The sequence below is a fragment of the Rhincodon typus genome, chromosome 8, assembly GCF_021869965.1.
Source record: "Rhincodon typus isolate 14 chromosome 8, sRhiTyp1.1, whole genome shotgun sequence".
Taxonomy (NCBI): domain Eukaryota; kingdom Metazoa; phylum Chordata; class Chondrichthyes; order Orectolobiformes; family Rhincodontidae; genus Rhincodon; species Rhincodon typus.
This window is the reverse complement of record NC_063339.1, coordinates 61,843,978-61,861,897: the sequence shown is the minus strand read 5'-3', so window position 1 is coordinate 61,861,897 and position 17,920 is coordinate 61,843,978. Positions and strand designations below refer to the sequence as shown.

The 17,920-nt window shown below is 40.0% G+C and overlaps 1 protein-coding gene across 1 annotated transcript in view; it reads right to left on the bottom strand.

Annotated features, from left to right (window-relative positions):
* The window catches only part of spred1 (sprouty related EVH1 domain containing 1), a 92,220-nt gene that overhangs the window by 50,442 nt on the left and 23,858 nt on the right, over window positions 1–17,920 (bottom strand). The window contains exon 2 of the mRNA XM_048600302.1: window positions 9,933–10,107. Coding sequence (XP_048456259.1) covers window positions 9,933–10,107 — 175 coding nt within the window. The remainder of the gene's footprint in view (window positions 1–9,932; window positions 10,108–17,920) is intronic.

The window sequence follows — 17,920 nt, the reverse complement described above, 5'->3', positions numbered from 1 at the left end:
CACGGGAAGGTGCCGTAGGGCTGTGGGGGTTGTTGGGGGTGAAGGAAGTGTGGACCAGGGTGTCCTGGAGGGAACGGTCCCTGCGGAAGGTGGACAAGGGAGGGGAGGGGAATATGTGTCTGGTGGTGGCATCTTGCTCGAGGTGGCGGAAATGGTGTCTGATGATCTTCTGGATGCGGATGCTTGTGGGATGGTAGGTAATGACATGGGGAACCCTATCGCTGTTGTGGGAGGGAAGAAAAGGGTGAGGGCGAAAGTGCGGGAGATGGGTCGGACCTGGTTGAGGGCCCTGTCTACAATGGTGCTGAGGAATCCTCAGTTGAACAAGAAGGTGGACAGTTTAGTTTGGTAATCTTGGTCAGCAAGGACGAGTTGGACCGAAGGGTCTGTTTCCGTGCTCTATGACTCTATTAATATGCAATTTACTTTTCTCCTTTTGCTCCTCCTGGTTGATAAAGACGAATCGTTTTATTAGCTCAACTGTTCCTTCTACAGAAGAGGCTTCCACTCATATTAAAGTCCACTATTTCAGGAAAACATTACAAATAATGAGGTGATGTTATTCTCTGAATTAAAGCTCCCTTTATATCAACAACGCCATGGCTAAACAAGACATGCATAAGCCTCTTATATTAATAAATTTATTTCTTGCACTGTTACTTGTCCGCTGATTTATAATTTTGGTCTGACAATTGGTTTTCAGAAAAAGGAAGAGTTATTTTATTGGATTCACAATGACTACCCCCACTGGTCGAAGAACTTCAGTTACTTAAAGTGCTAAAAGAACTATATCACCTGCTTGATACTGGAAAGATGTTCCCTTCTTGTGGTAGAGACCAGAACTAGGAAACATCACCTAAGAATCGGAGGTTTTCCTTCTACTGCTGAGGGGAGAAAATATTTTTCCTTTGAGATGCATGGGCTCCACGGTGACTTGGCCGTGTGGATTCAGAATCGGCTTGCCCACAGAAGGCAGAGGGTAGTGGTGGAAGGGTGTTTTGCAGGCTGGAGGTCTGTGACTAGTGATGAGCTGCAGGGATCCATTCTTGGACCTCTGCTATTTGTGATACAGGTAGTTTTCCTATAACGCAATAGTTGCGTTTTTGTGTGACCTTGCACTATAGAAAATAGCTATACCTGTAGAGCAGAAAGTTTGCGTTATCCAAACAGCATCCACTATTCATCAACCACATTACAGCCAATTCGCATTAACAAAACACGAGTTATAGCAGAACTACCTATATATAAATGACTTGGATAAAAATATAGATGGGTGGGTTAGTAAGTTTGTAGACGATACAAAGATTGTGCAGTTGTGAATAGTGTCGAAGATTGTCAAAGGATACAGCAGGATATAGCTCAGTTGCAGATATAGTTTAATCCAGGTAAGTGTCAGGTGCTGCACTTTGGTAGGTTAAATTTTATGGAAAAGTATACAGTTGATGGCAGGTCCCTGAACAGCTTTGATGTACAGAGGGATGTTGAGTTCAAGACCATAGCTCCCTGAAAGTGGCCACACAAGTAGATAGGCTGGTAGAGAAGGCGTATGGCATGCTTGCCTTTATTGGTCAGGGAATTGAGTACAAGAGTCAGGATGTCATGTTGCAGCTGTATAAGACTTTGGTTAAGCCACACTTAGAGTATTGTGTTCAGTTCTGGTCGCCACATTACAGGAAGGATGTGGAGGCTTTGAACAGGGTGCAGAAAAGGTCTATGAGGATGCTGCCTGGATTAGAGAGGGAGAGGCAATAAAGACTCGGGTTGTTTTCTCTGGAGTGGAGGAGGCTGAGGGGAGACTTGATAGAAGTCTCTAAAATTATGAGATGCACAGATAGCGTTGACGGTCAGAATCTTTTTCCCAGAGTTGAAATATCGGAAACTAGGGGCCATGCATTTAAGGTAAAAGGGGAAAGTTCAAAGGAGATGTAAGCAGCAAGTTTTTCTTCACAGAGAGTGTTAGGAGCCTGGAACACACTACCAAAGATGGTGGTGAAGGCAGATATAATAGGGGTGTTAAAGAGACTTTTAGATAAGTACATGAATATGCAAGGAATGAAAGGAATGGGCCAAAGGCATGCAGAAGGGATTAATTTAATTTTGTGTCATGTTCAACAAAACATTGTGGGCCGAAGGGCCCAGTCCTGTGCTGCATTGTCCTATGTTCTATGTTTGAGGGTCATTAGTCTGTAGCATTCTCTTCCTCAGAAAGCAGCAGAGGCTCAGTCACTGAATTTGTTCAAGTCTGTGTGATTTGATTGACAAAGGAGTCTAAGGTCATGGGAGAAATTCAGGATGTTGAAACCATAACCAAACTGTTCATGAGCTTTTGAATAGAAAACAAGCTTGAAAGTCTGAATGACAAACTCCTACTCATAAATCTTATGTTTTTATTTGTTTACCATTATAAAGTGGGGTATCCTGACATTGATCAGAACCACATCAACAAACATACCTTGTGCTGATGCTATTGTCAAAGTATATGTTGATTTACAATAATCATGTTGCTGATTGTCCAACCCTTGCTCCCATTATTGGTGACAGGATTTTCAGTTGCCATGTCAGGATTCTATGGGATTCTTCTGGATCTCTGCAATGATCTTCCCTATGTTTTAAAAACATTCTCAAAGCTAAGTAATTTCAATCATCATACCATAATCTCTCTTCTGTCATCCTTCTATCCTTATCATTACCATGGTAAATAACTTTATAGAAAATATATTTTATGTTGGTAAATCACTCCTTTTACACGTTTGTTTATCCCCATACTTCCTTGCTTTGGCGTATATCTATCACTTTCAGAAATAGTAGCCTGGGACTTGGCTGGTTACATTTGACTGACTTGACAAGGCTGCATTTGACTGCATATGATATCAAGGAGCCTTAGCAAAACTAGAGGCAATGGGAAAAAGTGGGTTGAAGTCAGATCTCACAAAAAGGAAGATGGTTGCAGATGTTGGAGGTCAGTCAGTTCAACCCCAAAACATTGCTGTCTGTGTTTCTCAGGGTAGTGTTGTTGGCCTAACCATGTTCAGCTACCTGGCCAATGACCCTCCCTCCATCATAACATCCGAAATAGGATGTTCACTAATGATTGCACAATGTTCAGCACTATTTGTGACTCCTTTGTACTGAAGCAGGCTATGTCCAAATGTAGCAAGACCCAGACAATACTCAGGGGACAATAAGTGGCAAGTAACAGTTGTGCCACACAAGTGCTAGTTAATGACCATTGTCAACAAGAGAGAACTGCAACCATTGACACTTGACATTCAAAAGAATTATCATTGCTGAATCCCCCAGTATCATATGGACATCCTGGGGACTACCACAGTCCAGAAACTGAACTGGACTTTGCTTTGTAAATGCTATGGCTACAAGTGCAGGTCAGAGGCTAGGAATCCTGCAACAAGCAACTCCTTCTATACTCCCAGTCCACCATGGACAAGATACAAGATGGAATACTCCCTAGTTGACTAGATGAGTGTTGTTCCAAACTTGAAGAAGATTGATATCATCCAGGACAAAGCAGCCTGCTTGATTCACAATACATCCACAAATACCCACACCCTCCATTGCCAATGTACAGTAGCAATAGTGTGTACCATCTACAAGATACAATACAGAAATTCTCTTTCAACAGCACCTTCCAAAACCACGATCACTCTCATCTCAAAAGATAAGCGCAGCAGAAATATGGGAACACCACAATGTACAAGTTCCCTCGAAGTCACTCACCAACCTGACTTGGAATTATATTGTCGTCTCTTCACCATTACTGATTCAAAATCCTGGAACTCCCTTCCTAATTGTATTGTGCATCTACCTACACCATATGGACTGCAGCAGTTCAAGAAGTCAGTTCACCATCACCTTGTCAAGGGCAACTAGGGATGGGCAGTAAATGCCAGTGATATCTACATCCCATGAAGGAATAAAAATATCAGTCATTGCCCCAACAGTTCATCCCACAATGCCACGTTATTTTCATCAGTGCTTCAATGATGTAATTCCATGTCTCTGGTTAATGTTTGCAATAGTGATAAACATGCACAAAAGCAAAGACGCATGTGGGAACGATATACTCACATTTATAAATATTTTCTTAAAGTTATTTACTTTTTCAATTACAAGGATACAAATCTGACAGGATATAAGTTGCATTAGACTCCTGACAGGTATCTGATATCCAGCAGGAACAGCAAACAAGTCTACGTGCAGTTGTACTGTTGTTGGGTTGGGTTTAGATAGGGTAGTCTTCGTGGAAAGGAACCACATCTGACAGCATTATGAATGGAAGGGATATCCCAAATCTGGCAGCATACACTTTGCATGAACATTGCATTAACTGTTTTATGATTGGTTTCCAGAAAAATAAATACTACTTCCTTAAATAATATCACAGCAGCATAAATAAACATAAAAATTCCGTTCAGTGCTGCCATGGAACAGTAAACACATGACTGCTTTAGAGTTTTTTTTTACTCTGGGATAGTGAAACACGGTTTGTACTGTTTGAATCTTGGAAAGCAGATGACAGGGTTTGCAAAAGCTTCCTTGTGAATGGCTAGTTATGGTAGCCAAATGCGACAGTAGGGTTGGCATGCAACATTGATGCTGCAGTCTGTGCAGAATCAGGTTTTGGAATGCGAATTTTGCTTTTACGTTAATTTAGGAAGTGTGATTTTAGTTGGGGTATATTGTATAGTATACTGAATGGTAGCAAATTGTTTGAGGTGGAGTGAAGACAAATTGGGTGAAAAAAAAAGTGGATGGGCTTCATGATACTGGAGCAACCTTGTAATGATGGCACGGAGCTATATATTACTGAGAATAAATAACAGTGTGGGCAGAGTTAGAACACCTAGACTCCAGAAGAGTCACATAAATGCATGGACATGAACACCTGAAGATGATGGATTAATCCTTCACTTATACAAGTGCCAATCAACGCATGATTTGTCTGTGATTACTATGTAGAGAAGTTTTTAATATAATGTATAATAAATAGTGACTTTGAAGTCTAAACTTGAAGGCAGTTCAATTCTTTGCCTTCTCCTCAACCAGTCTATAAAGAACCAAACTCAATTGGCATCAAACCACATGATGAAAGGAAAATTTACTTCGAGTTAAGATTGTAAAGGATAGCCAGCAATTGAAGGTGAAAGAATTCTGCGGGTTGTCAGTAGTTGGGGTATTAGTCATTCATCATGATGACCAGAGTGAAATTGTAACAACTTATGATGATGTTAAGCAAATAATAATGGAGTTGGAAGTAATGAGTTACTGAGGGTGGTGAGTACTGAAGGAGAAGATAGCTGAGATGGCAAGTTATTAAAAAAAATAGTGCTAGAAAATGCAGCAGGCTTGGCAGCATCAGCACAGAGAAACAATTATGGTTTCGAATCAGAAATGACTCTTCTGTTAAGTGATAAGTCTGGTTTGGAGGTATTGAGACAATGACTTTTTGAAAAAAACAGTGGGTACTTAAATAAAGGAAACAGTTGATTGATTGATTTATTGTTACATGTATTTTATTACAAATACAATGAAAAATGTTGTAACGTGTTGCCATTGTCCAGTGGCATCTTAAGACACAGAAAATAAACCAGAACACAGAATATAAAGGCACAGAAAACAATAAAGTTCAACTTTACATTTCCTGCTTGTTAAGTGGTCTTTGGAATGGCCTGGTTCCGGCTCTTCCACCCCGATGCCAAGACCATCGCGTCCGTGCCACAAACGAACATGGGCCTGCATTGTCAGATCACTAGCATAAAGCAGTCGGCCAGCCTCAAGTCTCGACGACACTGCTATAGCAGTGTTCCAGCCACCGCTGGAACAAACAGTCGCCACTCTTCAGTACCACCTCGCCTCCGCTGATGCTCCCGCAACTTTGCAATGGGCCGACCTCGCTGATGGAGGCGCCGCCAATGCTGTTGAGTCCCCTTCTGGGCCCAAACTCACTACCACGAGTCCGCGCTGGCCGACCTTACTAATGCAGTCACCGCCGATGCCACGGAGTCCCGCAATGGGCCCAACCTCATTTTGACCGCTGCCAAGAATCTGTGTTGGGCTCACCTCGCCAAAACTGGCGCAACTGAGCTCTTCACAAGAAGGTTAAGGTCAAAAAGGATTATGGCAAAAGTAAAAAGTAAAGATAAAGAAAACCGGACAGAAGAAAGGAGTGGACAGGCCCAGGCTCAGAAACCCGAAAGGTGCCTACTCTGCCACTGCCATCTTAAATGTATCAAATGGACTTGGGATGGGAGGGGCAGTGAAGGCTTTTAAGACAGGACAAAACTGTAGACTATACTCTGAGACAAATAAAACTGGAGCAGAGCTGAATGTAAGAAAGAATTTGGAGAACAAGATGAAAAGTATGAATTAAGTCAATGTAGGGAGCCATAAGGAAGAGGTGAATGACTTTCCCTCAGATTAATTATCATCCCAGTGGACTACTAGGCAACCTGAACTAGAAGAGGAGGGTCTTCCCAAATTAATGCACGAGATATCAAAGCAAATGAATAAATTAAACATTGCAGATAGCCTAGCAATACTTATCAAGGGACCTCTCAAAAAAAAAAGTGCCATTCAGCCTTAAAATGGGTTTTGGGAAAATAAAGAAGGTCAGGTGTTGGCAGCCTACCAATTTAAAAAGGTTCAGAATAGGCTTCAGTGAAAGTGATTAAATAGAATGGGCCTTTTTCCCTTTCTAGACTTTACCAGAACATTTAAAAAATCCTCCAGTAAGTCACCTAGCAATATAAACCATTGGAAGGATTTAGAAAATGAGGGCTCCATCCTTTCCAACGCTAGTAAATAAATGAAATATTAATTAAAAAAACAATAATTGCCATGAACAGGCTTGCTGCAAGCTACTTCAGTAAGAAGAAATAATTGTGAGAAATTTTAAGAAGTTACATTTTTAAAAAGCTTCTGAAATTAATAGCTGCCCGAGTAGGAGAGGGTTGGCAGCAAGCTACCTATTTGAATATAAAAATGTTCAGAGAGGACCTGGATGTAAAACAAAAACAGATCTAATTTTTCAATTTGAAAATCAACTGGATGTAAGTGAAATGGTTATGAATCAAGCAGGAGTGACCAAGGATTTGGGCACAGTGGGAAAAAACAAATTGCAGAAGGTATGATGAAGCTATGAATAAAAACTTTAACTAGCATTTTAGAGATCAACAGACATAGATATGACTAAATTGTGACACATAAAATGCATGCACACGCATTTTTAATTAGTCACTCATAGATCTCCTGTGGAGTTACTCAGTGAGTCAGTTGACATATCGATGGATAATAGGAATATTATTAATCAAGGCAAGTATGGGGGTGGGAAGTGCAAGAGGAAGCAATTCATACTTACAGGAACTATAGTGCACGTAAACCTTAGAATAATTAATTTATGAGTATCTATATATTCACTCACAGTCACTATTCTGTATGTGCAATTGGTTTGTTCTAACCATGTTTCTCAAATGGTTTTCAATCCATGGCTTTTTCTTCTACTGTCTGATTTCCTTTTGTATTTCTTATACTTTTAGATGCTTCAATTAATTGGTTCTGTATCTATATTTTTCCCTGTTTTTTGTGTGCTTCAAAGTTTTTACCTGCTCTTATTCTCCTCAGTTCTAATTTTGATGACATCTGGGCCACTGTTGTCTGGAAGGTGGAAAGGGGTTGGGCCTAGAAATGCTGGACAGGAGTTCAAGGGAAGAAGTCACATATTGAAGTAGCAGAGTCTGAAGACCATATGTTTGCCTGTTTCAAAGATTGATCACCAGTGGGAGGCTGTGAGATCTGAGAAACATTTCAGTTCCGGCTCAGTTTGTAACATTCTTATTTCTGAGCCAGAACATTATGCATCTCAAGGCACACTCTTGGCTAGCATTGCAGCATGGTGCTACATTGCTGGAGATCCTATATTTCAGAACAGACTTTTCAAATTGAGGCCAATCTTCCCAATCAATTGGGTGTAAAAAATCCCATGCCACTATTTTGAAGAAGAGCTGTGGAGTTATCCCCAGTGTTTGGGCCAATACTTATCCTTTAATCAACTTTGCAGAAACAGAATATCTGATCACTGTCTCATTGTTATTATGTTCAAATTGGCTGCGAGGTTACAAGAAAACAGTAACTTACACTTGAAAGTACTGGATTAGCCGAAAAGTGCTTTGAGATGTACAGTAGTTGTGAAAGGCAGAATACAAATGCAACATTTTCTTCTGCGGTAGGGACAGGAAAAGATCTGGTGTGGAATAGAAGGAAATTGAAAGAACTGTAATATGTGTATATTGGTTTCAATGAGCCAGGTGCTGTGACACAAAAATCGCAAAAGTTGTAGAATTAAATTGCAAGAATATTGCATACGCAATCCACTTATCATAATTAAAAGTTGCTCAATTTAAATTGAAATCTTTATATAATATTATTTTAACATGTTATGAAAATGGGCTAGTCTATAAAACTGTATAGCTTGACTTAGTTTAAAATCAAAAATTGTAAGGAACAAGGGGAGACCACCTGGCCCTCCCAAATCTGTTCTGCCACTTAATAAGGTCATGGCTGACTTGATTAAGAAGCTCAACTCTATATTCTTGCATATCCCTAACAAACTTTGACTCCTTGGTAATCAAGAATCAAAGAATCTATCTACTTCTGCCTTAAAAAATATTTAAAGATTCTGCATTCACTGCCTTTTAAGGAAGGAAATTCCAAAGACACTCAACCCTCAGAAATATTTCATCTTCATCTCTGTCCTATATGGGTGGCCCTTATTATTAAACTCTGACTCCTGTTCTAGATTGTCCCATTAGGGGAAACATCCCTTCCACATCCACACAGTCAAACCTCCTCAGGATCTTATATGTTTCAATTAAGTTATTTCTGACTCTTATAAACTCCAGAGGATATAGGCCTAGCTTGTCTTTCCTTTCCTCATAAGGCAATTGACTCATTTCAGGTATTAGTCAAGTAAACCTTTTCTGAGCTGTTTGCAATGCAACCAGTGCCCGTACACAGTGGGCTAAATGCAGTCTCACCAATGCTCTGTACAACTGAAGAATAACCTTCCCCCTCTTACGTTCAATTTCCCTCGGAGAAAACAATAACATTCTATTAACTTTCCTGATTACTTGCTGCACTCTATATATCAATTCATGCACCAGCACTCCCAGGTCTCTCTGCACATCAGAGTTCTGCAACCTCTCACCATTCAGATAATTTATTTTCATTCTTTGTGCCAAAGTGGACAGTTTCACACGTCCCTACATTATACTCCATTTGCCATATATTTGCCCACTCACTGAACCAAACCACATCTTCTTGTAGATTGCTTATACCCTCTTGACAACTTACTTTCCTACCTATTTTTTGTCATCAGCAAATTTGGCTACCATATCTTCAATCCCTTCCGCCAAATCATTTATATAAATTGTAAAAAAATTTGACCTCAATGTCAACCACTGCGGTGCACCACTTGTGACATCCTGCCAGCCTGAATAAAACACATTTATTCCCCACTCTCTGTTTCCTGTTAGCTAACCAATTGATCCATGCCAATACATTAAGCTAACGTGATTACCTTTTATTTTCCACAGTACTTATGATATGGCATCTTTTCAAATGCCCTCTGGAAATCCAATTACAATACATCCACTGGTTCCCCTTTATCGACAGAACTTCTTCAAAGAACTCCAACAAATTAGTTAAATATGATTTTCCTTTGGTAAAATCACCTTGACTCTGCCTGGTTGTCTTGAACTTATCCAAGTATCCTATGTTAACTTCTTTAACCATAGCTTCTAACAATGTCCCCATGACAAATGTAAGCTGTATTCAGGAAATAAAATTCTCCCAGATCATACAGAATATCCATCCATGTAGAAGAAGCACAATGTCTTTAAGTAAAATAAATCTCCTACCGTTTTGTCTCGGAGCCTTTCTCCATGGATTAGGAAATCATCACCACCACCTTCATCCAGGTGGTCTTTAAAAACAGTGACACAGCTGAGGCCACCACCTCCCAGTGGCACCCATCCTCCACTTGAGTCATCACGGGTCATCACCACTGCTCGCACACGTGCAAAGTAACTATCACTGAAAAAGACAGCAAATTAGATTTTCCTACTCTTAGCAACATTTTCATTTTAGCCTATGTACAAATCAAACTTGAGGGAAAAGTGACTCACTCCTAAGCCTCCAAGAATACAGCTTTACATCAGTAGCTAGGATATGCATTTGAGACAGCTGTCCACTGTAGTGACTATAACAAGGTCAGCCATATGGACCTCATAGAATATGAGTTCCCTGATTGGGGCTGTTTCTCTGGGCTAATCAGGAAGCTGTGACTGACAACGGAGTCTCAGGCATCCTGTTCACGCTGACAGCTAGCTCTGAGGAAGCTAGATCAGTGTCAAGGGCACTCCATGTGTAAATAAAGGGTTACTTGGTGATGGGATACTGGCCTCTGTGGAGTTATTGCACTCTTTATCCTGTACTTCTCTGCTCCATCCAAATAGTTAACAACGCAACATAGCAGAATGGGGAATTAATGCCCAAGCAACATGTTTGTAACTTTAAAATACGCATAATAAAACAAACAGTTTTTCTAAGAAATACTGCAGTCATATGTTAGTGAATACATATCATACTAGAAACAATAAAGACTTACTGTGATAATGGGATTTGCATGCTTTTTTTATCAAGTTTAGCAAGAGATTCAATAGTTTAAAAGCAATTTTATTCTGCAAAAGGCCTAAACACAAAAGTGTGACATTATGCAGGTCTAGTCAACCCATTTGTTTGGTAATTTATTCACCACCCCAAGCAGTGATTTCCTCCATCACTGGCATGCCCAGTGACAGCACTGTGCATAATCTATAAGATGCACTGCAGTAACTTTTCAAAGTTTCTTCTACGTGTCCTTTCAAACCCTTGATCTCTGCCACACAAAAATATGGGCAGCAATCACATGGGAACACCACCAACTGCAAGTTTACCTCCAAGTCATACACCTTCCTGGCTTGGAAATATGTCACTGCTGCTTTATTCTTATTGGATCAAAATTCTGTAACTCTTAAACAGCACTGTAGAAGTACATACACCACATGTGGTGATTCAAAGCAGCTCACCAACACTTTCTCAAGAGCAAGTAAGATTAATTGTAAAAATGATCAATCACTTTTCCCGTTACTGTGTCAATGCCAAACTTTTACAGAGTATCTTTCAGCATTTATGATAGAAGAAAGGCAAGAAAGAGAAACTAGAAGCCATAAATAGTTTGTAAAAGTTGGGAAAGGGATTTGCCTAAGAAGATACATTAATGAAGACCTTTTTTCTTTTACCAGCAGCTCCCCAACTCCTCAAGTTAGAACGCCCTTGCTCCTCCACTCTTTATAGCTGAGTATAATTAAAAATACTTCATGGAAATCTTGCACAAAAGAATATTTCTCCCATAAATAAAGCCACCCAAAAAAAAGTGCTTAAAAAATTGAAGAATCAAAACTTCAGATGAGATCGGTGAGGGAAAATGACTCTCCAAAATTGGCAACATTTTAAAATATGCAACTGTTTAGGCAGTGCAAACAGATCTTGAAATTTCACTGGATAGAAATATATTCACGATGTTGCTTATTGATCTTCTGTCTATTCTCCAAACAAGCTAACTATATAGTTTTGTGCAAGTGAAAATATTGAGGATGTCTAAGCAAACCTGCAAAGGCAGAAAAAATGTCTCATGCTTCAAGTTGACCTCTTCAAGTTCAATTTGAAACATTAACTCTGCAACATTTAGCCAATATGTTCTGGGGGTAGGAAACATTAGGGAAGTTAACTACCAGTGAAAGGCTTGCCATGTTCAAAAGAATAGTGTAACCTTAGTTTTGATTCCTTTTCAGTTTGCTACTCATTCTGCTACTGATCCAAATTAATATCACAGAACACCCTCCTCCCTAATGTGAATCATATTAGTCATACATTTCTGTACTGAATATTTAACATAGGGCAATGTCAGAAGAGTTGATTATTCACTTAACTGAACACAGGTGCTTCTTGAATGTTTTTTCTGAATTCATCACCGTCATAGAATCCCTACAGTGTGGAAACAGGCCCTTCGGCCCAACAAGTCTACACCGACCCTCAGAGCATCCCACCCAGACCCACCCATAATCCACCTAACCTGCACATCCCTGAACGCTATGGGCATTTATTTTGGCCAATCCACCCAGCCTGCACATCTTTGGACTGTGGGAGGAAACCCACACAGATACAGAGAGAACGTGCAAACTCCACTCAGACAGTCACCCAAGGGTGGAATCGAACCCGGGTCCCTGGCGCTGTGAGACAGCAGCGCTAACCACTGGATCACCATGAAGATATAAATAAATTTATTTCATTATGCCTATTTAAACTGAAAAGTGCCATGTAAAAATTTAAGCAGTTTTACTCATGATATGCAATTTTAAGGTTACTTTTGGTTATAATTGTATGCATGAATTAACAGCATTGACTTTTGCTACTTGTTGATTTAAACCAGTACTTTAAATTAGTTTCTCAGCTAATCTAGACAGAATACAGGAAGCAGTTAATGGATTTACATCATTAAGTATTAATACGAGATTTTTCATTTTAATGGACTCATTTCTTCCCGGTCCTGTATCTGGTTTAACAATATAAACAACTGCTATGCTTGCAATAGAAGTCTGAAAATTGAGTAAGGTCACAAGCAAATCAATTAATTCAATGCCCCACTCCAATTCACAGTAAGGACCAGGAAACTAGGGGCTATGGCTGTCACACCAAAGGGGCAAGAGACAATCATCCTCTGAACTTGGTCTAAACCTGGGAATTTTATACCCTGGCCATTGGGAACCATGGGCGAAATCTCTAATTTAGTCTGGTTTCAGCATTTCTGATAAGTCAGGCACTGAAGTAAAATAACTGTAGTCATTTTGGTGCTGTGATATAAAGGCTTATTGATTAAACTATTACTTTCAATAAATGATAAAGTCCTAACTGCATTTGTACTAATGTCTGAATAGCTGAATAAAACACTAGCTATGCATTTCATGGATACAATTTTGTTCATTATTACAAAACTAATTTGCATCATATTTAACATGTCAGACATTTTGATTTATAGTATTTTGCTTCCTACGAAACTACGGCAATGAACCATTTTAATAGCAAACTTTTAACAGCCTTTTGTTTTTACAACCAGCAGGTGGATTGTAGAAAGTATTTAAAATAAATAAAAGCACAAACTAAGCTCACATTTGCTGAATGTCATTTATTAACAATATCTCTGTATTTTGTTTAAATTCTTTCAACTTTCAATGTTTACATACCATACCGTTGTACTATAACATGACTATAGCCTGATCAAGTAAAACATTTCAACATTTGCTTTGACGCTGAAGCTTTTGACAAGTCACATGTTAGGTATTTACAGTCCATATTGTTCAAACTCCACAGTTCCCACAACAGGCGTAGTCTAGAGATGTAAAAAACATTCCACATTGCTTCATCTCAAGGTCAATTTTGCCTCACCACTCCACTCACTGCTGCCTTATTAAATCCATTACAACTAGTTATTAGTTTGGACATTGCTTGGTCCCTGTCTGACAACTGACCCTCTTGACAAAACTATAATCCAAAACTTTCTTTGACCTTGCTCCCATACAACTGTACCACAACAACGTCCCTCCTGCCCAGCTGAATGGGATCATCCTATCCTCAGACCCTCTCTTTATACTATCCTTTGTAATATCAACTGATGAAAAGGGGTCAGTTTCCAAATGTATGCTGACAAAATCCTCATAGGATGGTTTATTTTGTCAATCACAAAAAAAAGGCCACCGTATCTATCACTACCAAGTCATAACAACACACTTATCCCAGCTGGTTGACAAAGATCCTAATCACTCAAACTCATCTATGCCTCTCAACTAGCCATGCATTCTATTATATACTGGTCTGCTTCTTCACAAGCTTATTTCTTAACTCCCAATTACTCAAGGAGCGGATACCTCAGCCATTATGCTGGGATATATCGTCAGCTAGATTTCCCATTTCTGATCGCCTACCAGTGCCTCTTGTTTCCAGTGTACTGGGTAAATACAATCACACAAGTGTGATGCTCCGATTGTCAAGTACTACCTACACGTTCTCTAACCTTCACATGTGAAGAAATCATTCCAGTCGAATTCAGATACAAACCAATTCAACAGCACGATAAGATGGCCTTACAGTATAGGCAAAGAATGAGGGTTTTGAAACTCACTTCAATTAAATGGCAGTAAATCTGGTTATCTATGGCGGTGTTAAGATCAGACCAAACTTTTACCTTCGTCATATATACAAGAGTATTTCTAACATGGCCAAAAGTGAACAATATTTCTTTTTCGAATGCAATCTGGGGAACTGCCTTATGCCTGCCTTCACCCCAATTCATTCCAAACAAAACATAAAGTACTAATTAAGTCGCTGTTTGCCCAGTTCCTTACTGAAGGTCCTCACACAGCAAACAGAAGCAAAATTACTAGATTGCTCAAATCAGCTACTAGGAACTCCCAGTAACTGTGGCTCTCCCTGCTATCAGCCTTTACGAACACTAAAGCTTCACTTTGTGATTACCACTGACTGCTGAAGACTTGTTCATTGGAGCTGACAAAGATCCTACCTAACTATTCTAATTCATCTATAGTCTGTCATCTAAGCAAGCATTCCACTGCAGAAGAGTCGCTAGACCTAGGCAGCAGGGCTCAATGCCAACTCAAATTGAGAGATTCTACTATAATAAGCCAATCATCTGATGGTGTTTTGGGACAAAGAAAGAAATGAAAAGATATTCAGAAAAACCTTTCAACTACTTTTGACGTTTATCAAATTGACAAAGGTATTACAGGGGGTTCTGCTATAATGCGATAGTTGCGTTCCTGCGCAACATCGCGTTATAGAAATAATGGAGCCTATGGGAAAAGCGGGGTAAGGGGCACAAAGGACACATAACAATTATATTTTCCAAAATTCTTCCTCACCTGTGTGTAGCTTCATTCTAATAGCAGCACTTATAAGGGCAGTTTATCAGACAGGTGATGCTGCAAAGAGACAATATACTTATGAATCTGACCTTTTATTTTGCAATGAAGTGACAGCTGGGCTTTAAATAGAGTTCTGCTGCTGGAAATCCCAGCAATAGTCAATACTGCAGGATAGTGCGAGCATGATCCAAAAGAGGTGAGCAGTGCAAAACTGTGTGAGATAGAACTCACAGCCTGCAACCCTTCATGAAACTCCCCCAAAATTGACACTTCAGCAATTTTTAGTAAAATTCCCTCTTCCGTTTAAATGCTGATCTGACCTGTCATTCTATTGGCACAGACTTCTGGATAGATTTTCAGATAAATGAAGCAGAAGAATCTGACCTTTCTTTCCTATGTAGCCCACTGGCATTGAAGTTAATTGTAGGATTAAAATGCTTTGTAAACCTGAGTGACATTGTATTCAAAACAGTGCTGGAAAAGAGCAATCCATACTCAATGGAATCGCGTTATAGCCAACACAAGCTCGGGTCTTACAAATACTGTTCCCCTATTTATCAACCGAGTTATAGCCAATCCCCGTTGCTGGAACACACGTTATAGCAGAACCCTCTGTATTGAAGTTATTCTCATCTCCAAATAGGTTAGATGTTTCACCTGCAACAATTAGAAAATTGTACCAAAAGTTAGAAACTAACCGGAATCGCAGAGGCCAAGAACCAAAATTATAATGCATTCATCTTGGAACCTAAACACAGTGATGTGTTTGGGGAATATTAAAGTACTATTTGCCAATAATCAGTAAAACCATAATTGCACTATGTTTTAAATTAACGGTTTTCTTTGCCCAATTCATAAAACTGAAAGGTTACTTTTTCCCAAATCTATTGCTTAGAATCCATTAGTAAATAATGCTATGCTTTTAATCAAAATAAAGCAGTTCAGTAAATTGAAACCTGTAGCAACATTCCAATGAGATAACTGCAAATGAGCACTTGAGGTTTGCCCCTGCATGCTCAACATACATTTTAATAGACAAAAGGTTTGTACATTCTTCAAAACTGTGCAAATGTGTACAGCATGTCTTATTAAACAACAGTGGACATTACAGTTGTTTTCCATTATTTGATATCCCAACCTTTAAGAACATGGTTGTCTAATTAACGTTGCACGCAATTAGCATACAAAGTACATTATAACACAGCTGTTGGCCTTTTCACTCAATTTTCATTTACTCATAGGTGTTCTGATCATGAACTTTTCAGTTGGTTTTGATCACCAAGGCATGTTAAGATGGTTCCATAAACAGAAAACTTGTCTTTCTGCAGTCATAGTCACTGCCAATAGGTTTTGCATCGGTCATGGGCATAATTATGCTCAGAGTTTCTCTATAAACCTAGTTTTATTTGTGATTTGTCATTAAAAGGTCTGACCATGAGCACAGAAGAATCAGACTCACTATAGAGTGTCAATTTGGACTGCTGCCAATACAAATTAAAACAATGTGCAATGTCTCTCTCGATCTAACCTGTTTTGACCCCTCAGGATTTTGAAAGCCTTGATCAACTCTCCTCTCAAACATCTCTTCTTAAAAGAGAACAGCCTCGGCTTCTTCAATCTATCCAATTAACTAACAGAATTGCCTCATTGCCAAAAATATTCTCAGAAATTTGTTCTGCACCCACTCTGAGATCTTTCCTAAAATGTGGTGATCAGAACTGGACACAATGTCATTATTACACATGTGCGAACAGCATTTTCTTTTGAATGTTACTTTTAGTTTGGTTTCTAGCACAACTTCAGCCAATTCAGTTCAGGTCACAATAACTCGGTGCATGTTACTATGATATTTATAATGTTGCCACTGGTCCTGTTGTCAATCACCTTAAATGAGTGTGTCCTCTGGCTACTGGCTTTAGTGCTATTGAGAAGATGCTCCTTATATACTCCATCATTATTTTGAAAACCTCAATCAATTCACTTTTAACCGGAACAACACCAGCATCTCCAGTACCTCGGCATAACAGACATCACTCACTGCAGTAAGATTGAAGTAAAACTTTTCTGCATCCTCTCTGCTGCTTTGACCTTCCTAAAGTGTGGTGCCCAAGAGTGAACATCATACTCCTGCAAAAGCCTATGTTGTGTTTTATAAAGGTTTAGCTTTTGTACTCTCTTTCTTTACTAATAAATTCAAAGATCCAAACTGTCTCCAGTTGCTTCATCAATGACCTATCCACCAATCTAAGATCAGAAGTGGGATGTTTGCTGATTAGCACAATTCACGACTCCTCAAATAGTGAATCAGTCATGTTCATGTGCAGCAAAACTGAACAATATCAGAATTCGGGATGACAGGTAATACTCACACAAGTGCCAGGCAATGACCACCTCCAAAAGGACAGAATCCAACCCTCTCACCTTCACATATCTGGCAAGATGGCGGCAGGGTAAGTCATTCCATTCAGAGCTCCACTCTGCTCGCCAGTTCTCTCTCTCTTTCTTCCTTTTTTCTCCCTCCATTCTTCTCTCTCCCTCTGTAGTAATTCTATCCCCCCCCACCCCTTTTAAAGGAGTCGGGAAGGAGCCGGCTCATGACTGGGAACGTGGCGGGAGCTGAACACGCGGGTTGTATCCTGTGGCAAAGTCAGATTGAGCGTGGGCCAGAGCGACGGAACAAGATTAGGCAGCGGCGGCAAGAGCGGGACAGTGAGGCAGTGAGAGTGGGCCGGTGAGGCAGCGGCGGTGAGAGTGGGCCGGTGAGGCAGCGAGAGCGGGGCCAGTGAGGCGGCGAGAGCGGGGCCAGTGAGGCGGCGAGAGCGGGGCCAGTGAGGCGGCGAGAGCGGGGCCAGTGAGGCGGCGAGAGCGGG